At 40.6% G+C, this 23,435-nt stretch overlaps 1 protein-coding gene across 18 annotated transcripts in view; it reads left to right on the top strand.

Moving 5' to 3' along the window:
* fam13b (family with sequence similarity 13 member B) overlaps positions 1-23,435 on the top strand; it is a 57,535-nt gene that overhangs the window by 24,821 nt on the left and 9,279 nt on the right. For 10 of the 18 annotated variants that reach the window (XM_020706383.3, XM_078953936.1, XM_078953931.1 and 7 more), the window contains exons 7-13: positions 57-178; positions 14,864-14,908; positions 17,359-17,454; positions 17,778-17,913; positions 20,018-20,115; positions 21,350-21,401; positions 21,487-21,616. In XM_020706383.3, the coding sequence (XP_020562042.1) occupies positions 57-178; positions 14,864-14,908; positions 17,359-17,454; positions 17,778-17,913; positions 20,018-20,115; positions 21,350-21,401; positions 21,487-21,616 (679 nt within the window). Of the gene's footprint in view, positions 1-56; positions 179-14,863; positions 14,909-17,358; positions 17,455-17,777; positions 17,914-19,987; positions 20,116-21,349; positions 21,402-21,486; positions 21,617-23,435 lie in introns of all 18 variants that reach the window. The other 8 variants (XM_020706382.3, XM_020706385.3, XM_011479846.4 and 5 more) reach the window with 1 other exon arrangement.

The following is a 23,435-nucleotide window of genomic DNA, read 5'->3' on the forward strand; positions in this document are numbered from 1 at the left end:
TCCTTTTTGTAATGTTTTTGTTTTAATTGTTGTTGTCTTGTGTTCTCTTGATTCAGATAACAGAGCTGTTGGATGATGATAAGTGTGAGGCGGAATGTGAAGAGTTGCCTCAGGACAGCGAGGAAGGACCTACAGTCTCCGACTTCCATCAAAACGCTGATGACAGCCCTGCTGCCAGGTGAGATGTGGTCTTTCAGTTTTTGGGGTTACATGTCCCCGGGGCCCAGACTGCACCTAAACCTCCGTGAGGAAGCAGTGGTTTTGCTCTCTTGGCTCTCTTTCATCAGTAAATCAGTTGTTTGGTGTTGCAGTGTCACTTGGGTTGGGATTTTGGAATTGGTTTAAATCAAGGAGTCAAAACAAAAATAAAACTAAAGAAGACAAACAAAAGAGACATATCAAACTCAGGATAATTAGTCAGGAATTGATTGGAAAATATATGTACATACGCATACATCCATTTACACATATTTTAATTAGAATTACCCTTAATCATAAACAGACCTGTTAGCTCTCATGCATATATAACATGACACATTGAAACCAATAAATATATTAGATTGGAGTTCAAGTAATTGCTTGAAAGGAAGTGAGAGGAAGCAAACCTGTTTAATCCCACCTGTTTTTCTTTAACTTTTTTATTTTCATGACATAAATTATCATTATCCAGTTCTTAACTTCTGATCAGTTATTTATATTTTATAAACGCAAATGCAGGTCATACAAAGATGACAAACACATTAACTATGTAAGAAGACATAAAGTTATTTCAGAAATCATTGTAACATATCACAGACCAAGTGTCCAAAATAAGTGCATTTTGTTTGACAATATTGCAGTGTCCGAACAACTGATATTACTTATCATATAATTGATAATCATCAGGAATAACTATTATGAATCACAGATCAGGAAACAACTCGGAGTGCTTATTGATATGATTAGACATTACTATTGCTTTAATGATCTTTAGATTTTAAGGGTACAACATTTGGGCTGTTCAGATGATTTTCATGTTGTGTTTTTGGAGGGAATAATTTTACACCATAGAGCTCTAATGTTGATAGATTTTCCTTTTCGTGGTGGTTCCGGTTAATTTTAGACACGCTAGACATTTTTGTTAAAGCACTACAGTATGATTTTGTTTTCAGCTGCTGTGTGCCCCCCCCCCCCCCCCCCCCCCCTGTTTTTTAAGGAGTTTTTCCTTACTGAGAAAGAAGGCCCAAGGGCAGGGATGCCCAGTTACTCAGTTAAACTTAGTCTGTTTAGTTTAGGTTAGCCATTACCTATTGAATTCTATGACTTGGTGTTCTTTATGATTTCATGTTCTGATACAATTACCGGTATGAAGCCCATGGAGATGACTATTGATGCAAATATTGGGCTATATGAATAAAATTGAATTGAATTTTAAAATGGGTTGACGAGGTTTCTTAGCGGCTTAGAAAATCCTAGTGGACATTGAACTGCTGGTTATTATGAGTGGCCTTGGTGCAGAGAGAGAACCGTCGGCATCTGATCAGAAGATCGCCGGCACAATTCCCGCCGCGCCCACGTTGTTGTCCATTTATTGTTCTTGTGAATCCAGACTGTCCCGGTTGCCAGCCGGATGATTTTTAAGATGATTACAGGATTAATCCAAAACCTGGTCACACGCATGAAACATTGGTGCTTTGGGTCAGTGCTACATCGGTTCTATAAGAATAGCACTGATGTCGCTGGCAAGAGGAGTGCTAACTCTTCTGTTAGAGCGTGTTCCAAGTTTATCTGTCAATGAGCCATCTTCCTCCAACTTTTCAAACAGATTAAATCCAAAATCCATCTCTTGCTGCCTTCTCTGTGGAGAACAGCTGGTGGTAGTAGGGGTTGGGGGGGGTTACATTTATAGCTGAATCCTTTGAAAGTTATTCACATTAAACAAAACTAAGCAGGCACTGTTAATCTGCAGATCTCCAGCGATTTGATTTGAGTTGTTTTTAATTTTGTGCGAGCTGTTAGAGTCCTGCAGCCATCATCCCTCTGACCTTTACTAGTCCTCTGTCTGGTCTGGGGGATTACAGCTATTTTGGTCTGATCTAAAGGGGACTGCCCACACATCAAGCTTTTGAAATAATGTGGATCTCTCTGAGAGCTCTGGCAGATGTTCAGTCTACAACATCTTCATTAACAAAGTGACAAGCCGGAAAGGCTTGGTGTACATTTAGTGGAAACATATAGAGGCATGTCACTGATTTATTAAACCAGTTTTTCTGCGTATTCTGTTTTGATGACCTCTTGATGATCTCTTGCTCAGCAGCTCTTCCATATGTTTGCTATGTACTCTCTGACATACAGAGGGGCAGCTCCGTTTAACTTATCCTGTGACTCAACATGTTTGCTGAAAACTTGACGGACAGAGTGGTCTGTCCCGCGCGACTGTTGCTGCACTCTTTTCATAGACTTTTGACACCCATACGGACATACACAACTGTCTAACTGCCACTGCCAATTTTACCGTCTATAAATAACGCGGGCATTTCCCTTCTGAATATCTCAGCACGTCTCCACAGAACATAGAGCGGCGTTCTGAATTTTTGGTCGCATGGAGGAGACGGGAGAGGCGGAAAAGAGGGATGGTTTAATCGAAAAACCCTCAAGGGCAAAGAAGGAGGGAAGCGGAACTGGAGGGTGACCTACTTGTGAATGATTTATGGATATACAGTACGCATAAAAATGCTGGACCACACTAAAGGTTAGAAAAGGTCAACCCAGACAAAAGACTTTTAAACATAGAATGGAACAGTGGGTTTAAGCATTCCTGCCTTTATTTTAATCTTGTTACTAGTACAACACAGTCCCTGTGGCCTCACTGGCATATGCGGGTCTCCTGCTTTAGACAGCCTCACTTATGAGTTTAAAGCTTCTAGATGTGAGATTATATGTGGCTTACAAATAAAGCTGCCTTGCCTTGGTCTTTATGTGTCTGTAAAAACCATTGAATGCCCTGTGCTTGCAGGTCGTCGAGCAGGTCGTCTAAGTCACCTTTAGTAGACTTACCCCTATATTGTTCAAATAGAAACTATGCGACAAATGTCCCAACTTATTAGCATGTTAGTTGAAGATTATTTACCTGCTCTTGTCCTGAATCCATGATGATTAACTCAAAGCGTGCTTGTGTTTCGTAAATGTTTTACTTTTTAGCCATAATAACATCATTAAGTACAACACCTAATGCCTAAGTCAGTGTTCTAGTTCTAGTCTGACCTAAGTTAGCGATGAGTTTCACCCAGTGTGGGTCCCTGTGCAAGACCCTTAGCGCTACTGCCTAAGTATGTTGCAACAAGGGGGCCAAGTCTAGGTCCCCCTGTGCCGGTCCCCAACCCGGATAAAATACAGGGTTGTGTCAGGAAGGGGATGCGGCATAGAAATCTCTATGCCTGTTCAGCTCCGTGAAAGCTGATTCACTGTGGCGACTCTTAAAGGGATATGCCGAAAGGTGAACAGCAACAACAACCAAATACCTTAGTCACCTTTGCCATTACGGGTGGATATACAGCCTGTATGTGGCCGAAAAATGGGCAAACTTGTTTAGGGCACTCATATTTTAAGATTGTAAACCGCTCAGTAGGCTGAAAAAATTCATGCGCGTTCTTTCAATAGACATGATGTGGGTGACAGGTCGTAGCTAATACTAAAACACGTAAACGTGAGTAGGGGTGAAGTAGGTGAGCCACTGGTGTTTTACAGATTTTTCATATTTTTCAACCCCTCTGAAACCTGTTCACTGTGCAAGGAAGCCGTTAGTGCTGTTCAAGAAGTCAGGGTGCACCCGTTGTGCGCTCATTGCTTGCAGCCTTACTGTTAGAAATTAGACAGACTGTAGTTTGTGTGAGCATTCCACTGGTGTCCTATAGGCGCTTGCGAATCACCTGCACACCCCAACATTTGCACACAGTCAGTGAGAAGTCAGTGTGCTTACTTTACAAATGTCTAGAGTCAAAACGGCACGTAACTTACCTTCATTTTCTTCCATTTGTCCCTGTCTAAGACCCTCCACAGACCCGGATAACCCAAAAACTTGCAGGACCCGAACAGGTGTGACTTTGGCATAAGATCATATTCTGCTGTGTTTCATATCAGTGATTTTGTCCACTTTACTGGAGTTGGATGGAAAACATGAAGGTTTTTTTTTTTTTGTATATTCCTGACTCCTTCAGCAGTCACACTGCTGATCACACTCAGTGTCCTTCTGCTGAGATGTTTTTCTCATGGTGAGCCCTGGAAATGTTGCTTCTTAAGTCTCTGACTTTAAAAGTGGTCACAAATAAACTTTATAGGTCAGAGCAGCAGGATCAACTTTGAGCCTTTGATGTTTGGTAACCTGGTTGATGGTTAAACCATCCTCTGTTTTTCTCTATGGTTGAAAAGCCAATAAAAGATCAAAACTGTTGTGTTTCCTACACTGTATTTCAGAAAACTCAGTCTGTAAGGACTTCTAAATTGTGTTTTAGCGTATTAGACACACAGTCAACATTAGCTTTACTAACGAGTTGATCTGAGTTTCTAGCTCTGAAACTCAAAACACTTTCTACTAGTGGAAAAAAAATTTGGTTACCTTCCAGCTATCTACCAGGCTGCACACACTCGTAATAATGCAACTTAAACTTGAGTGTCCTGTCAGAGAAGTTTAGTTTAGATTCCAGTTAACTAACAAGCCTGGACGAGCCAGTTGCAACTTGGGAAAATGCGTTCCAGATTTTGTAAAGTGGAGATGATTTTTGGTAAATGTCTGTTTTTTTGTGCAGTCTGTCATTGAGAATTGAATCTCAGTATCTAGTAGTTGTAACTGTGGTTCTATTTAGAACCCGGTTCTTGAGTTGTCTAATTTGAGACTGACAAATTGCGCACTGGCTGAAATTCCTACTTTGTTGCATCATGGAAACTTTATTTTCTGACCACTGAAAAACATTAGCAACTGAAAATAAATGAATGTTTAACAGTTCTCAATCTGTTGAAACATTTCAAGCAGAAATATGTGAAAATGATCTTCTTTCTACATTTACATGTTGGATATACCATGGACCAAGTGGAACACGGAAGAAATTTCTAAAAAAAACAAAAAATTTGGTTACACTGATGTCACAATAGGTTCTTATGAGTTAAACTGAACAAAAATGTGTTGTTGTTTTTTCTCAAGGTTAAGTAGATCCATGGTAATTTTGTTGAGCAGCAGATGATAATCTATTGTCCTAAAACTAAATTTGGAGAAATGTGTATTTAGTTACATAAAACATGCTTTCAATGTGAAGCCAAGTGGATTGTTTGCTTCAATTCAGCCCTCTGAAGGGAGACGCTGGATTGCAGCCTCTTTTCCTGATTGTGTTGAGGCCTTGGTGCTGGAATTAAGCACAGAGTGTAACACGATAGGCTATCTGACCTAAATAGTTGTGGTCTGCCCGTACTATCAGTTCTGACCCACAGTTCTTCATCTAGCCTTCCAGTGATCTACTACATTCTCACATCATTACAGACCTGAAGCTTTTATTCACTGAACATAAACACTGTATCCTTCATTAGAAATTTGCCCATAAGGATATTTAATGAATGTAAAATCAAATAGTTATGATGTTTTCAAAAGCTCCTGTAGTGATAGAAAGATGTATCCCTGATGAAGCCATCCATCATAAAGTCAGATAACTAGAGATTTTATGCAGGGTCAGATAAGATGCATCTATGCAACTTCATTTAAGTGAAATAACTGCTGCGTAGGATTGTTGCTCAAGTTTGAGATTAAGTATCTGCTGAGGTTATTCATTTCAGTCAGTCAAGAATGTACCATTCTAAACTGGTGTAAACTGGATTTAAACCAACAGGTCCAAACTCGATCCTTCAATGTGCTTCAGTGTGGGTTTTTTTTTACTTCATCTTCAAGTTTTTACAATTGGAAATGTTTAATCTAAATCTACATTTGAATTAGGAGTTGTTGAGATCAACCATCGTCTGCAGCGCGGCAGTCTTCACTATCAGAGCAGAGGTAATTTGATGCTGTAGGTGAACAGCAGTGGACATGGCGGCTCTGCAGCACTTTATGGTCAGGGCTTCCTCTGAGCTGCAGCTGCTCGAATGCTGCGGAAAAGACTCTTTGACTCTCCAGGAGTCTTTGAAGAAGAAAAAAAAAACAATTCTTTTGAAAAGTGAGAATGAGTAGGACTCTCTGGAGAAGCTTTAAGTTGTAGTTAAATATTTTCAAAACAGCAGATTTGTCTTTTATAAAATATATTTGTTTATTGTTTAAAGTACAGAGACCAATTTCATGCTGTGAATTTGGATCGTCTTTTGTTTGAGTTGACTTTTACCTGCAAATCCACAATTCATTCCACGTTGAGTTTCAAATTGTTGAATCCTTATACCATAATATAATGAAAATCGCCTTTTTCTTTACAGTTTTTTTTCTTTGCCTCATGATTGTTTGGATTTAGGATTGGTGGGACACGAGAATTTAGACTCTGCTTACAGCCAGGAGAGTAAATTACTAGAAAGTCTTCGGTGAACTTTTTATCTCTGGTATTTCCGGCCTTAACCCCTTGACGCCTGTTGATGCTCCAAACTTGCCTTAATTTTAGCTTCTACATGAAGAGGTTAAAGATGCACGATGAGGTGTGAAACCCTTCTTAGAAGGCCAAAGCGCCCAACTGTTGCATAATAAATGCACACTCTTTATACTTTTCCAGTGAGGTGACTCCTGAAGATACGAACACATGGGGCATCTGACATCTGTGGCTAAACGCAGTATTTCACGACCATAAGGCGGACTGGGTGTTAGGGCGCGGGCACGTTAAAACATACCGGTAAAACATGCGTGCTAATGTTGAATCTTTCCTTTGATGATGTTTCTGACCGTGGTCGGAAGACGCAGGGAAAATCCTCTCCAGGACGCCTTCGGGGTTCACTTCCCCGTTCAGGCCCTCAGAACCTCCAGAGTGGGTTAATAAATGAACCAGTCTCCGTTCTTTTTAAAAAAAAAACTTTTTTTTTATTACTGTTCTCCGTAACTGAGTAACACAAACTGATTGTGTGCTCACACAATCACTTGCGCTGAGCTCTCTGCCTCTCTCCCTACTGCACACGTGCGAGCACAGACACACCGGTTTCAGCCCACACACTCATTTTATAACACTAGTGTGTTTTAAAAAAGGCAGCGGGAGCAAAACTGAGTTTGTTGTGATTTTTTTTTTTTTTTTTTCAGCCAGTCAGAATCCAAAAATCCATCGAAGTCCTCATCTGCTGTATCTGAAATGAACAGCTGGGCTAAAATTCTATTAAACACGGCAGGTTCCCTTCCGTCATTGTCAGAGTCTGTCTCGTTACCGTGCGGCTCCTCTTGAACCTCCGCTGGAAGTCGCTGTGGCACCGTAATCCTCGCCCAGATGGAAAAATAACAGTGTTTCAAGCGAAAGTAAAAGTGTTACTTCCCTTAGTCGAACGGTGAGGCAGAGAACCTTCTTCAAGCCGATCGCTGATCGTTAGTCTGTCACTCAAGTCGACTTTTTTCCGCTGAAACTCAGCTGCATCTTCTTGAGTAAAGTCAGCTCAGAACCATCTTCTTGAGTTTGTTTTCCAGCTTCCTCCACTTGTGAACATGGATTCATTCATTTTGAATTCTCTGCAGCTGCTCCCATGATTCTCTGCGTAGCTGATAGCTTGCAGTTTAAACTGTATTACAACTAATGTTGTTCGCGCCCACACTTCCCTCCTCCGTTCTCATGCAGATTTCTTCTACGTCCCACAACAACACATTAGGCGCACTGCCTCAAAGGGCGCCCCCTACAGTTTGGAGAACATTTTAGACTTTTAAGTGCACCCTATTGTCGTGAAAATACGGTGATTAATTTCTCTTCCATGATCAATTTTCAAACGGTTGGCACTTCCATGAATTATGAGATACCATCCATACATCACTGCTAAATCTGAGCCCCAGATTGGTCCAAGCTTAACCTGGTTAAACTTGTTTTGAAAAAGTCGTAGAATCTTGCGTAGCTACAAGTGAACATGAGAGTGTTGAATGCTGAAACCCAAAATCCACGTTTACATCGACTTTTCATTGGAAGTGGCCGCTTGAGCGTGCGTTGCTGAGGGCGGTGTAAGCATAGCTTGATAGTCATCCTGATGTTACATCTTATTATTGAAGCTTCATTTCGGCTAAGATCGGTAGAAACTTATTTGTCACTTCATTTATTATTTTCATAGCTGGCGCTTATTGTGGGTAGATGCAAAGATGTTTAAATCTTGTTAGAATAGTTGTTGTACATGTTTTACAAAAGTTTATGAGACTTTTTTCAACACATACAAATTGCACACAAAACAACAATCCTCAGTATGTCTTTTCCGCCCTCTTTGTTTTGTCGATGTGCGTCTGTATCCTCTCTGGTTCTTTCAACATCTAATAAGTTCCCCTCTTCTAATTTCCTAAATGCTTTAATGCGTTATCAGCCCAAATTCCTCCCACATGGTTACATAAGTACCTCAGGTGTGTCGGTTTGTGTGCTAATGTTTGTGTGACCATACACAGCGTGGTGGACTGCTGCAGTGACTGCTGAGTTTGTATTCATTACTGTCAAATCCCTAAAAACGAACCTCCTCCCACTCTGCCCCAAGACTGGCTCTGGCAGCTCCTTTTCTCATGCAATTGGCTCTTCCCTCCAGCCCGCGGCTTCCTATTGGCCCTTCCAGGTTGTTGCATGGTTACATCAGAAGCTGGTATATTTGAGCAGAGCTCAGGGTTTTTCTGCTGCAGCACTTGTACGGACAGTGCAGAGTGAGACAACCTCACACTTTCAAGAAAAGGCACACTCAAAGGACGCCTCAGTATGCAGCCGGCTAATATTCCTGCTCCTCCGCTGGACATGCTGGTGCTGACGCTGACTCCTCAAAGTGATCAAATGGGATAACCAGCCTACTCCATACTCTGTTTCTCAAGGCTGCTCTAAAAACAAACAAGACTGGAAAAAAATAACAAGAAAAACGGACGAACGTTGGACAGAGGCATGTCAGAAGCTCAACAACCAACCAAAAGGAAAAGAATTTGTGCCGAGCTCACAGCAATGCTGAGGATTGAGAAAGCATAAAAAAGGAGCAGAAGCAGACTTCAGTGGCACAGCAAAGAAGAAAGGAACGCCATCAACGGAGAAACTTCCAGAAACTCCAAACTGATAAAGAAGGCTAACAAGTCACACCTACTGGGTGGACCCGCTGCCTTAAAAAGTTAAGGTCCCTGTGCGAGGAGAAAACAGCTGGAAACATGAGAATGGCCTGTGACCTTCTGCTGCGGAGGTAAACAAACTTATATAACTCTTAGAGGGATAGATGAGTGACAGATGAATGAAAACATGAGGAAAATGAGGCAAAGTGAAACATTTAGCACTAAATAATGATGCCTGTTGGGGGAAAAAAGGACTTCCTGTAAGTTTGGAGAACAGTAAGTTTGGAGTTTAGGAGCCGGATTATCGCGCAAGTCATCTCGACTTTCCAAAAATCCTCCTTAGATAAGAAGGCAGCGGGGAATGAGGCTGAGTGGTTGTTTGTTCCTCAGTGTTTACAGACAAGCAGAGGATGTAACACAGAGAACAGAGGATGTCTTTGTTAGAAAAAGCTGCCCTGTCATTATTTACCAGCTGCTTTTGTCTTAGTCAACCTCACAAAAGAGAAATGAAACTTTACTTCTTTTCATTTTAACTTCCTCATCCTCGTGCCATTAAGACAGAAAAAGTCGCAATAGAAAATGGACTTCACATGTTATAGTGTCTTTTTAGTTCATGAAAGAAATAATATTAAAAAATGTAAAAGTAACATGTTGAATTTTGGCTTGTTGTTTATTTTGAGCACTATAGAGCAACTACAGATGCTTAATTATTAATTATTGTTTAAAAGTATCATAAAGTTGTAAACTGGCATATTTTCTGCCCTCTTTTTGAATCTTGCATTTTCTTAAGTGAATAAAAACTGAACAGAAAATAACTCAAAAAAGTATTTTAGTCTGAACAGTCATTATTTTGACTTAAGGATTTGGTTTATCCTTCGATAATATCATAATCTGCACACGCAACAAAACAATATCTCTTTCGTGGAACGATGTGAAAATACAAGATTATTTGATTGTTTTAAAACTAGCTTCTAAGTACAGCTTGTTTTTAACCAAACGTGTCAAATGTATGATCTGAACAGTTCAGCTGTTTACTTTTTGTTTCTGGTTTTCAAATAATTTTTTCTTTAATCTTTTAGAGACAAACTATCTGAAAGACCTACTCTGACAAAAATTGTGTTTTTAAAATGTTCTTGTGGCATTTCTCTGAAGATAGAGGACAAATATGAAGAAAAGTAGGATTAAAATAGCATTTCTGAGTATTTCTTTTTTCAAATAATAAAAATGCTGTTTGAGAAGCGTGTAGGTGTGATGCTATAGTCGGCAGTCGTTAGACTTACTTGTAGAACATTTGACTCATTTTTAAGCTTGCATTTTGGGAATTTCCGTCTTTTTGTTTGCTTCATATATTTTTCTGGGTCTGTTTTCAACGATCAACCTACTATTCATTCATAGTACTGTTTAAATTCTATCAGTACTTTACGACTGCACACGCTCGAGTACATAAATTATTGTACATGTAAACAAGGAACGCATGTATCTAGGTCTGCTGTGTCTGGTGTAAAACATGAGGTTGTGTGCGTCATAGATGGTAGTTTAAAAAGTCCAAATGCGGTTCATTGGCTCTGCGTTTGAGCTATTGACGGCTTGCGGACATGCGCTGCAGGCCTCTGTCTGCTTTTTGGCTCTGGCTTTTTTCCCCATAAATGTTTACTGTGCGGGAGACGGGACACGGGGAGCTTTTTATGAGCTGTAAAATGATGCCGATGATGACTGGTCATGTGGAATATGAGTGAGGGATCGAAGGGGCGTTGAAGTGGACAAGTTGAAGGAGTGAACTGGATCCTCCTGTGCATCCAGACAAGTGTTTGTGGGGAGTTAATGCACCGTCTGCTGCACTCTGCAGCCTCGGCACAGCAGAGCTGACAGCAAACATGGCTGTGCAGTCTCCTCAGGTCATCCCACACGATTCCCTCTGTTCTCTCTATCCCGCCACAGATACAGTCGGTATAAATATTTGCAGGACAGGCGATTTTTCTCTAAAGCATCAGTCAGAAAACAAATATCCTCTGCACTCTTTTTGCAACCTGCACCAAACATCAAAGTGAAAGCTCCCAGAAAGAGCAGTTTTAAAATACTGTTCCGTGCAGAGAATATTAATGAGCAGGCTAGATTTTTGCTGCAGTCTGTTGGAGTCGGGATGAGGTTAGGTCGTGTTTTTCAGTTGCTTTATGTCCCAAGGTTCTGAAGGTCGCGTCCTCGTGTGAAGCGATGCAGTGCCTCCACTTATACTAAAATCTGTACATCCAAGATCCAGAACCGTCAGTACATTTGTCCCCTCAGAAACCTTTTCTGCACATGTGGATCTTCTGACCCACTGTACTCTGCAAAAATGATCTTCTAATGTCTACTAACATTTGATTTTGTATAATATGTTTTTATGATTCACAAACGTAGGTGAGCCTTGGAACTTGTGTTGAAGTCTACTAAACATAAAAAGAAATGTTTTCAAATGCTTTTTGCACCTATAAATGAAATGGAATGACATAAATCCTCAGGGAGGTCATTTCTGTCAGCAGCGACCTCCTGCTGATGTTTTTACACGATAAATCAAATCATCAGCTACAGATAAATGTTCATAACAGAATAAGAAGTTGCCTTAATCTGTCAGATGTTATCTTTTTGGCTTTAGAACAATAAAGACAGTCGAAGTAAATAAGCAAAAAAAACAAATAGTTTGGACCTCAGAGTTTTAGAAAATAACTGTAATAAGAAATGAAAAGAGAAAATTCCAAAATGTGGCTAAATCAAGGTCAAACACAAGCAGCTAACTAGTCACGTCATCCCACTGTAAAACCAGCTTTTGTTTGTTAATCATCAAAAAGTTCAAAGGTTACCGATTGTAGAATGATGGTTTCTTGGGATTCATGGATCTTTGGGTGTGGTGACCTGCTGTTGGAGCTAATCTATTAAAATGTTATTCACATATTTTTGGATTGAGATGCTAGAAGCTTTGTGTAGCATCAACCCAGACAGACACGAACTAAAAAGCTCCTTTGGCATAGAGTCAGACTGGAAAACTACAACAGAAAGCAGCACAGCGCATCGTTCAAGCAGGAAAGAGACACTCAGCTGCTGTGTGGTTCATGGAAAGAAAATCATCTTACCTCCAAAAACATCTGTTCCCCAGTGGTGTTTCAGTTGGGATTATGTTGTTGTTGTTTTACTCAAAATAAAAAAACCTATCTTGTTTTGTAGTACATCGTTACTGCAGAGCGGCAGGAGTTCATTAGAAATCCACCTCTGAGTTGTTAGCGGTAATCGGGACTGTTTGTGCAGAGCATGTCCGCCCCCTCTTCCCATCGTTCATCCGTTTTTAAGACCGTCTACCACTAGCTTACAGACCCACACACCCCTAACCTAACATTAGGAGTGTAACAAAAATGGCGAGCAATAATGGAGCTATCCAGTTCAGACGAGGAAAAGGAAGACGAATATGGATCTGTTCGTCTAGTGGACGCATCAGAGTGGAGCGGAGCAGGGAGCTTGTGGCCCGCCAAGCATGTTTTCTGTCACACTTACGAGCTTTTTCCAACTGCGTTTTTTTTCCTGCTCATGATTCTTAACAATTTGAATTATGAAGTACTCAGAAATGCTATTTTAAGCTTAATATTGTTTTAATGTATGTCCTCCATCGTCAGAAAATGGCACCAAAACATGGTAAACACCAAAAAACAAGTTACATCACAGTGAGCTTTGATTTTGGTGTCAGGGGTGTTGAAAGAGCTCCCTGTGACATGTAGGAAAAAACAGTTTCCTCCTTTACATGTAAAGCAAAAGGAATTCAGCCACACTTTCTTTGTCTTTATATGATCTTTAGCATCCCAGCTTGGAGCGGGAGGCTTAAAGGAGCCTAGAGGCTGGATTTTTGTAATCCTTAAATGATGATCTCAGTTGAAAAGTTTCTTATACCCTGGTTAAAATTTAAAGTTTCCCAAAAATCCTTTATGTTTTCCAGTCTCAAAGTGAACTGTAGTGAGGCAAAAAGTGCACATCTAAAGACTGCAGGCATTTCTGTTCTCAGGGGTTCAGTGCTGTAAGGTTGGATATTATCATTGCAGCTACAAACCCTTGACAATTATGTAACATCTACAGGCCCTTTAAATCTATAGTTAGAGAGGAGGGCACCCACAGCAGCTCAGCCTTTCAGCTTTCTGACAGATCTTATCTCCACCATGAAGGGACAGTTGCTATGACAAGAAGCCGCTGGCTGTTTTTCTGCTTGAAGGACAGAATGAGTGGTGGTGGGGGGGCTCACATGCCAGAAGATCTGATGTAAACTCGGCTCCATCTCTGACGTACTTGGCCTCTCACCTTCACCCCCGTGGCAACATTTCCACAGTGAAGGCAATTTTTTTGGAGCAGTTGTGACGTTGAAAGTTCAGGTGGCCAAAGCGAATGTCAGAAGTTAAACATTAAAATAGGCGTATAAAAAAATAAATAAAAACACGAAAATCCGACTTAAAATTAAAATATTATATATAAAAATGTCAGCACACTGCAAAAATTGAACCCAAAGAAAGATAAAACGTCCTTGTTTCAAGAAAAAAATGTCTTGTTTTCTGTTTTGCAAGAAAAATAATCTTATCAATAAAGTTTTTCAATAGAAAAATAATCTTATCAATAGTTTTTCAATAGAAAAATAACCTTATCAATAAAGTTTTTCATTGGAAAAATAACCTTATCAATAAAGTTTTTCAATGGAGAAATAACCTTATCAATAAAGTTTTTCAATAGAAAAATAACATTATCAATAAAGTTTTTCAATAGAAAAATTACCTTATCAATAGTTTTTCAATAGAAAAATAACCTTATCAATAAAAAAATTTCAATAGAAAAATAACCTTATCAATAAAGTTTTTCAATAGAAAAATAATCTTAGTTTTAGAAAATAATTATTAGTAATTAGATTTTTTTCTTACAATAAGAATTCCTGGTAAAACCATTCTTCTTACCCCTTTGGTAGAATATTTTGCTTATTTTAAAAAACCTGCCAATGGGTTAAGAATTCTGACTTCTTTCTGAAGGGCTTAGGGTTGTTGCTACCAAATTAGTAACAAAACTAGAGGAAAATGAGTAAAAATGAGAGGAATCTCTTTTTTTATCTAAAGTTATTACTTCTGTCTACACTGGCTCTCAAAGCCCTTCTTGTTGCGTCAGAGATGTGTGACTTGACACATGCACACATATCATCAGCTGTTGTTTTTCCATAGGGCTGCGTTGACTGGCTCTGATGCACAGACACATACTAACCCAACACGAGGCGTGAAGGACTCTTAAATAAGGCTGCAGTTCCAGCTTACCTGTCACCCGGCGGGTTTGCGATCGCAGCATAAGGCCCCTCTCCCCCCCTCACACATGCACACACACGTGCACACACATGTGCTTGTGCAGGAAGGTGCAAGAACAAAGACAGCGTTGCCCCACACCCTTCAGTCTCATTAGAGGAATCTCTCTCTGGAGCCTAAATAGCAATCGAATGGGCGCCACTCGCAAACGTGTCTTTGTCTCGCACATTTCTCGGCTAATCAGCACATTCTGTAATAAAAGCATGCAGAAACATAATGCTTATGACTTCCAAAGGTTTCTGTGGTTAACCTCTTTGATTGTGCATCTTAAATCTCGTCTGATCGAGACTTTTGTCCTGAAAGCTCTGCTAACCATGTTCTCCGTCTTCCTCTGCAGCTCCCACCTCTCCTCCATCTCCATTCTGCCCGCTGACTCAACCGAGTAAGTCCACTCCTCCATTCTACACAGCGTCACACTTTTATGGACAGTCTGAACTTTGGCACACATTCACATAGCCAAATTGGAAGGACTGTAGATGAAACCATTCAAGTCATTTAAGGCGAACAAACATCTATATAAACATTTATGCAAAGCAGAAAACCTGCAAGCAATGTTCTACAAAGAAGGAATCCAACTAACAGAAGTGAAAGAGATGCTAAAGACAAGTGGAGGAGAAGGAATTCCAGACCGTGCTGAGATAGAAGCATTTCAGGGCCAGCAGGTGTTTGATTACAAACCTTAACTCAGTCTCTGCATGGCTCGCTGTCTTGATTAACTGACAGTTTTTCACTCCTGGTCGACGTGTTCTGTTTTTTATTCATCAACTATTCTCCCATTCTAATTTGCTTAATTTGACATTGTCAACATAAGTGGCTTGTTTCTCTGTTGAACTTTAGAATCCCTTCTGTTTTAGTCAACATGTTTGCAATCACATTCAATATTAAAATCTGTGTTAGTTTATTCTTTTCTTTCGTCGATGTTATATTTCAAACAATTGTTCTAGTAAAGAATTGTTTTGTTGTAGTGATTTCAATTAAAAAAGGGGATCTTTTGTTGTTAAAATGGTCAAAAAGAAGCTTTTGAAATGCAGCCATTCTTCTCTGTAAGTTAGGAAAACATCACCTGAGGTTTCACTTTGCTCTTCTTCAGAGTTTAATGTTGTTTTTCTAGGAATTGTCTTAGATCTGTGGGTCTTTCTTCAGGCCACGCTGCTTCCTGTCTGAGGATGCACAAAGGTCTCATTTCTCTCTGTTTACATGGATTTCCAAGCATTGCTCGTGCTTCTCATCGCTAAAGAGAATGCTGGTCCATCCTCTTAGGTGTGTGGTCCTGAGGCAGCGGTTGTGGTGGGATGTGTGCATGTGTGAAAATATAAGTAGTCCTGCACTGAAGACTTCTCAAAGTTTACACACATTCAAAAACAAACAAAAAAGCTGAAGCCTATCTGAGTTATTTTAAACTTCAGTGTTTCTGGTAATTCACAGAGAGACATCGCTGACATGAGGCGTCAAACTGAAGGGATTAAGCGGGAAGCTTTTCCTCCAGCGTTTAGTCTTGAAGGAGAAATATATGATCATCCAGAGTCCAGTAAATGTAGCTGAATAAATGGATCGTCAGTGAAGCCTGTGAATCGACTCGCGTGTCCGTGCAGAGGAGGTCATAGTGGGACTGCTGTCATTACCTTTTATAGAGCGTGGAAGCCTCCGTCTCCTCTTTGCCCCTCTCTGGCTCCAGTTTAAGCAGTAAACTGTAAATTAAACTATACATCCTTCTCCATCTGATCCAGGTTTAAAACACTGGAAAAACTTGTTTCATTTATCTGTCTGTGAGAAAATGTATTTCTTGTTAAAAATATTACATTTATAGTTATACCATGGTCCGGGTGAATACTCGATTCTGATTGGCTGCTAGGTGTGGATCCATAGGGATAACGCACACCTAAAAAAGTTCCGGTTACATAGCTTAGATGTTCTTCTTTATCACAGTTCTGGCTTCTTTAAAACAAACTTTAGCTTCATCATCTGGACAAAAACAAGCATGAAGAGGAGAACTTTCTCTCTGAACTGATGCTTTATTTAACCCATCGTGACGGTCAGCATAGATATCGCTTTCCTTTGCCGCTGCAGTCGAGGTCAATACCGGCTCAGCTGGCTACAAATAGTCTACTTTTTGTGATAAAACCTTTCTAAACTAAAAAAACTAATAAAGTACTAAAGACTGATTGAATATTCATTTTAAAAGTGACCATGGTTTAAGCGGGTTAATGGCCTTCAAAGTGTGCATTATCACTTTTTAACCCACTTCGTGGAATCAACCATCTGACGTGGTACAGGCCTCCGCAGCGCGCGTTCCGATAATGTACACTGTAAAAGCCATCAACCCTTAGTTTATTTGTGCCGCTCTGCAGAAACTATGTCCTAGAAAACAACACAGGTTTTTGGATTTTGGTTAAAAACTGCATAATCATAATTAAATGACCACTCATAACATTTTGACAGCAGATCAAAAGATGATCAACAGCCCCCGAAAACAGACTTTGTCATGAAGGCACGGTGCCTTAATTAAATATTTGTAAAGTTTTTCATTTCTTTTGTCTTTGTGACATTTTTAATATACTTGAGAAAATCATATAAGAGCAGAACACGGAAGAGCTGTTAAGTAAACCCAGAAGTACTCCTGGCTCCACGATGAAGCTCGGCCTTGAAACAGTTGAACTGAATTCTGTCCTCTGCTGTTTAAGCCTGAAACAAATGATGCATCCACAGGTGGTTTCAGCTTTTAAGTCATAGTTTGAATCAAAAAGCAGCTGTTCAGTAAATGTTCATAGGGAACTGTGGGTAAAGTCCAGTTCTTTCCTCACACTGTGTGTGTTTCCTCTTTCTGTTGTTCAGCATCATTCAAAGAAGCATCAGAGCAGCGGTGGAGCATCACCTCTTAGAGCTGAAAAGCTCCATCAACCACGACCTCAGCAGCTACAACAGCCAGGGGTGAGAGTGCAGGACAGACTCACACACACACACACACACACACACACCCACACACACACACCACAGCAGCTGTGCTGGAAGCACACACACTAAACATGTAGACACCTTCCTGCAGACGCAAGCACCAGATCGCTTCAAATAATGTTGAAAGGTTCACAGCCAAGCAGATGATGTGAAGTGTAGAAAGATAGAAACATATTTATGAGGAGAAATCTTCACCTCACTGGTTGTTGTCAACTCTCAGGACACAGCAGGACTTTTAAATCCATCGTTTACTGGATGTAATTTAGGTCGATAATGCTTTTTTCTGGATTACCTGACAGCTTGAGTCCTACTGAGCCAGAAGACGAGGACCACCATGGAAATGAAGAGCACCAAACTGACCCAGAGGACAGGCTCTGTAGCCCAGAAAAGGATGTCCAACAGCCAGAGCGGCACCAGCAACCGATCAACACACAGGTCAGTGTGAGCGTCTTCATTCTACAAAAACCTTGGTCACAACTGCCCTTGACGGGTGGAAACGGGCTGTAGGCAAGGGAAAAATGGGCAAACCTGTACGGGGTACACGTGTGGTGTGTATACAAAACAGCAAGGTTGTAGACCGCTTGGTGAGCCCACAGGCTTTGAGCACTAATGCAATTTGTATGGGTTAAGTAAGGTGACGTAGGTGAGATGCAGGTGTATCGTAAGGGTTTTTATTCTTTTGACCCACCTAAATTATGCAGACTGCACGAGTGGCCTTTAAGTGCTGATAAGTGCGGGCTCCTAATGCCCAGCCTGACTGTTAAAATGAAGGAAATTAGACAATCAGAGCAAAGTTTGTGTGGTCATCTGACGGGCCTCCTATAGGCGCTTCACATGCATATTCCGACCATGTGGCATTCATGCGGGGTCAGTAAATAGCCAGTGCTCACGCCTTATTAACAACTAAAGAGCGCCGAAAGGGCACTGTTGGACTTCAACCGCTAATCGCATCATCAGCACGCAATGTGTCCAGTTTTTTAACTAAGCCATGCCCGATGCAAAAATGCGCCGCAGCACCTCAGATTGCATCTGTACTTTGACCCGACACTGAAACTGGACGCTTCTGTTGTGCACATCGTGCTCTGTGGAGACGCAGCATTTAGGGGTTCCTCATATTATATTTACCCCACGCACAAAAGTTGGTACGTTCCATTTTTAGGTGGCCACACGCGCCTCAAGGAAACACAAGACACAGAGGACAGGCTCTGGAACCTCTTAACCCTTGTGCTATCCTATGGGGTCCAGATGACCCCATCCTTACATTGACGTGTTCTCCCTACCATGACAAAGGTGGATAAAGGTGGAAAGATTTCATGTAATCCATGGACACCAGTGAAGATCACAAATCATTGAAGAAAAAAGGTTCAGAGCACTGTCTAGTGGGTCTAGATGACCCAACTCCCAATGTTAACATGGAGGCACGTTAACGTCAAACAAAATGATAAAACCAAACAATGCCAACATCAGTACCTCCAGTACAGAAAGTCACAGATCCATGCTAGGTACTTTGAGGATCTGCAGCACACCGCTCATGGATAACTTCCTTCCTGTTTCAGTGTGTTCCGGGCTGGATTGATAATATTTGATAAGATCGGCACAGGTTATCTTTGTTCTGCACGCTCTGTTGCAGGATCTGGATTTTCCCAGAGAGGGAGTCAACAACATTTCCAGTTTCACAGTCACACACAAAAGCTGCTTTCACAAAGTTTCTATCAGTTGCATACCGAGACCACACAAACCCAAAAGAACGTTCTCACTCTTTAGACTCTGTGTTCTTCAAGTAGGTGAGAAACAAAACGTCTGTGCCGCGTCCATGTGTGTTGTGCCTCTGAAAGGAACTAAAGGTTGGAACACATTTTGCTTGAATGAGGCTGTGGAGAAGCTTTGGTTTCTCTAAAGAAGGTGAGGAGCAGCAGAGAGCATGGCTGACAGGGAGATGTTCTGCTCATCCTTACGTGAAAATCATTCAAATAGTCAATCTGTGGACCATCCCAGCAGCAGCAGCAGCAGCACCTTCAGAACCCAAGGACCGGGAGGACTCATGTAGTTTGAAGTGTGGGTCCGTGTTATATCTGTTTCCCTCTGAATCACCACAAAAACTGACTTCACAATGAGTCCTGTCATCACTCATACCTGCATGACCTTCAGTGTCTTCTTCTGAAGAGCCTCGCTTCATTTTAGGAGAAGACCTAAAAGTCCTGGGATGGTAAACACCCCTTTAAGTTTTGTTTTGTGATCGGAGGTTTTCAGTTTACTGGAAAATGAATCTAGACAACCCTTCTCTGTTGAGCTTGGGAAGTACCCTAATGTGTATTTTTACTGCACGGTTTCTGTTTATGGTGAAGTTCCTTGTTTACAGCCAGTGAATTGTCAGCTTGTGTTAAATTTGGGATGTACTTCTTTGTGTGAGCACAACTTTGTGTGATGTTTGTTCTTGCTGCCTCGTGGCTTTGACTCTCCTGAATTTCTTCATGTCAAACTTCAGATTGATCCGTTTGTCATCCACTAGGCGGTAGATGATTGTCGTTTCCCGTTCCAGGATCCTCTGGGTTCTGTCACCTCCATGGAAGAGGGCTCAGGAATGGACATCGACACAAAGGCTGCCGGAGATGCTGACAGCAACCTCAACACTGCCAGGTGACGAGCTTTTCTTTTTTCTCCATCACCTGAAATGACTAGCCCAAAATCCTGCTTACTGGTCAAACCAAGAAAGCAGCTGAGTCACTACTCAGTGCACTATTTAAGATAGTTTGCCATTTTTGTCTTCGAAAAACCAGTGTGCATTGATGCTCACTCGATAGTCTGACATAGAGCACTGTATTTGAGGGATTTGTCATTTGAAAAAATGTACTTACATGTATTTTTCATAAATCATCGAAGTTTTCATCCTCAGAAAACAATGGATTCATAAATAGTCTTTGGAAAACCCTTATATTTATTAGGTTTTTACTTCAACATATGGGTGGCATCATATTTGCTGATTCAAAAACAAACATCCAGGGCACTAGATAGTCCAACATGATGTTGTACTTAAGGGTTAGGGCAGGAGTCTGCAGCCTCCAGAGCTTTTTTAGCCCTCCATTCTGGCTCTTTAGCTTAAAAGAAAAAGGCTAACAATTTTAATAAATATGAAACTAGTTAGTTATGTAGAGCACATCTTTTAATCTATGCTACACCTATGCGTCTAGTTGTCATAAGAATAGAAAATATCGCGTTTGACTTAGTTTTCTTGCATTTTTGATTGAAATCTGCTGCAGCAGGAAGATCTTAATTAACACAGGTTGTATTTTATTTTGAAAGGAACTTTGAGGGTCTGCTGTCAAAACTTAAAAATCAAACTTTTATAATTCTATTATTCAAAATATTTAAAAGCTACATTTGCAAACGAATGGCTTAATTGTCACATATAGACATAAATAAAATGTATTTTTAGTGTTAATTTGCAGACCTCTGGGTTTGGGAGTAGTGAGTGAATTTACACACAGCCCATGTGTTACTGAGGGTTAACAAACCCTTTGGACATGCTATATCAGCAGTTCTCCATCCCATATTAACTAATGACACATGAATGAATCCTGACTGCTGCTGTGAGACTCTGAGTCGGTCTGTGTGACGGCAGTGTGACTCTGCCTCAGCTGTTCCCGCCTTTTTCTGTCATCACGCTCTCAGCACGGCTGTGACCTCTCATCACATGAAAACAAATGCATTTTTACAGATAAATCGGAGCATAAATAACTCAAAAGCTGTTGTCTGAAGTCAAAGTCAAACAAAGTAGCATCCTTTCCAAGCGTAAAGAAGTCTTGGAGTATTGTTGATGCGCCTTACAGTTTTTTTAAACTAAAAGTCTGCCTCTTGTCTTTCCTATTTCCAGTCAGGATCATCGGCTATTTGAGAGCATGGAGCAGACCATCACAGAGATCAGTGTGAGTATTGCCTCTGATAGAGACTTGTTCTCCTCTGTGTTTGTTCTTTTTTCCATGATGGTTTCTCCCTGCCCTCTTCATCCAGGACTCTGATGTGTCCCGCTGCGACCAGAATGCCAACACCAGCGAGACCAACAGGAACCAGCCGTCGTCATGCCAACAGAAGTCTGGCCAGGACTCTCACCTGCAGCTTTTTCCTGACAACCAGTGGGAGGGTATGTACTGGCCTCTCAAGGATTCCACTGCAGGATAACAGTACTTTTGACATTTTTGGAGGGCAAAAATGCTAAAGGGTTTGAAAGAAATAAGAAAAACGTAGATTGAGGATTTTTCTGCCTTCATTTTTGCAACAAAAACACAGAGACTGTCTTTTTGGACTGTCAAAGCACCTTCAACACAACATAGACTTGAACTGAGTCCTGAAGTCTGTTTTGGGAAAACACACAGACGTTTTGTTTGACTATTTTTTAGTGAAATTCAGAAACAAAGAGAGAATTCCAAGCCGTTCTTCTCAGCTGCGTTATAAAGTGTTTAAAGTGGCAAATGATATAATGACATAAAAGCTGTGAGTATTATTAAAGAAACAAACTCTGCCGTCTCAAAACTATAAATGACTTGATCTTTGGACATCATTAGACGGCCCAGTTGCTGACAACAATGTCTAAAAAGATTGATCACTTTCATCCAATCATCTACAGTCCTAGACGGCTTCTCTTTAGTCTGTTTAAACCTGCCTTAAAGCATTTTGTGTGAACTTGGCTTTTTCACGATGATCCACTTTTCATTTCGCCTCAGGTGATTTTGGACAGTTGAGTCAGAAAGTCCTGCTGTTTGTTAGTTCCCTTTTAGGATGACACTCTTAGAGTTGAATATTCCAAACCTGCAGCATTTTCCTGTGGCAGTGTGTCTGTTGTGTCCTCCTGCATTCTTTCGCTTTGCTTCCCTTCATCTGTCGACACAACTGCAGAGAAGGTTGAACACCTTAAAATACCTTTTTGTCAGAGTTTTCAGTAGATTGTTTTACACACCTCGCTAATCTGAAAGTCAGAAAAGGACTTTAAACAAATGCATCGAGCAATAAAAAAACATGTTTCCGCGCTACAGACATGACTTGACAAAAAAGAAACAAAACAATGACTCAGCAAACTGGACTCAATGGGGGGGGGGGGGGGGGGGGGGCTGTTGTGGTTCAGTGGCAGATTCTCAGTGCAGTCCTCCTCCTAGTGAGGCTTAGAGAAAACAATCCAACCTGTTTGTTCTACAATAACTGGAAGCAGACGTTGAATTAGCAGCTGTTTGCCCAAATTTCCCTAAACGGCACCAGATGTGAGTCACAGTCGACTGAGAGGCTGCAAATAAAAAAAGATGACCGCAACACTTCCCTGTCTGCTTGTCCAAGGGATATTTTTAAGAAATAGATTTTTCAATTTAAAGTAACTAAAAATAAACACGTCTGAAGTTTACAGTCTCTTATTTACGGCAATGAGATCTATTCTGCCCTGGAGCTCCACTGTGGGGTCACAACAGGATCAGCCTCAAGCCAGTGAAAATAAAAATAAAAACTATTTTGAATACATTTTAAACTCCAAAGTACATATTGTAAACTTGAAAAAAAGGAAAAATCAGTAGTGATAATGCAATGTTTGGTACATCAGTGACTGGATGACACAGGAACTGTTTTAGGGCAGTTGTTGTCACCGTAACATCCATGTCCCCGTAGCCAATAGGCTCAAAGCCCCACCGCCACAAAAATGAAGGTCGACTTTGAAAACGAGAAGTCTGAATTGAAACTGTAAATTTAGGACTGAAAGCCAAGAGAGAAATAAAAACAGAAAATAATGTTGAAAATACAAAGCAGCAGTTTTAGGTTTATTGTATTTTAGTCAGGTTTTCAGTGTTTTTCTTCAGATTTCAAATATAATTTTTTAAATGTTCAGTATTTCTTTAAAGTTTACAATGTGTACTTCTCAGGTTAAAACAGTTTTTCATTCACTTTAATGTGATCCTGATGTGTTTACCACCTTCTAGACACTA

This window comes from Oryzias latipes, chromosome 10 (assembly GCF_053564925.1).
Source record: "Oryzias latipes strain Hd-rR chromosome 10, Olatipes_Hd-rR_3.1".
Taxonomy (NCBI): Eukaryota; Metazoa; Chordata; class Actinopteri; order Beloniformes; family Adrianichthyidae; genus Oryzias; species Oryzias latipes.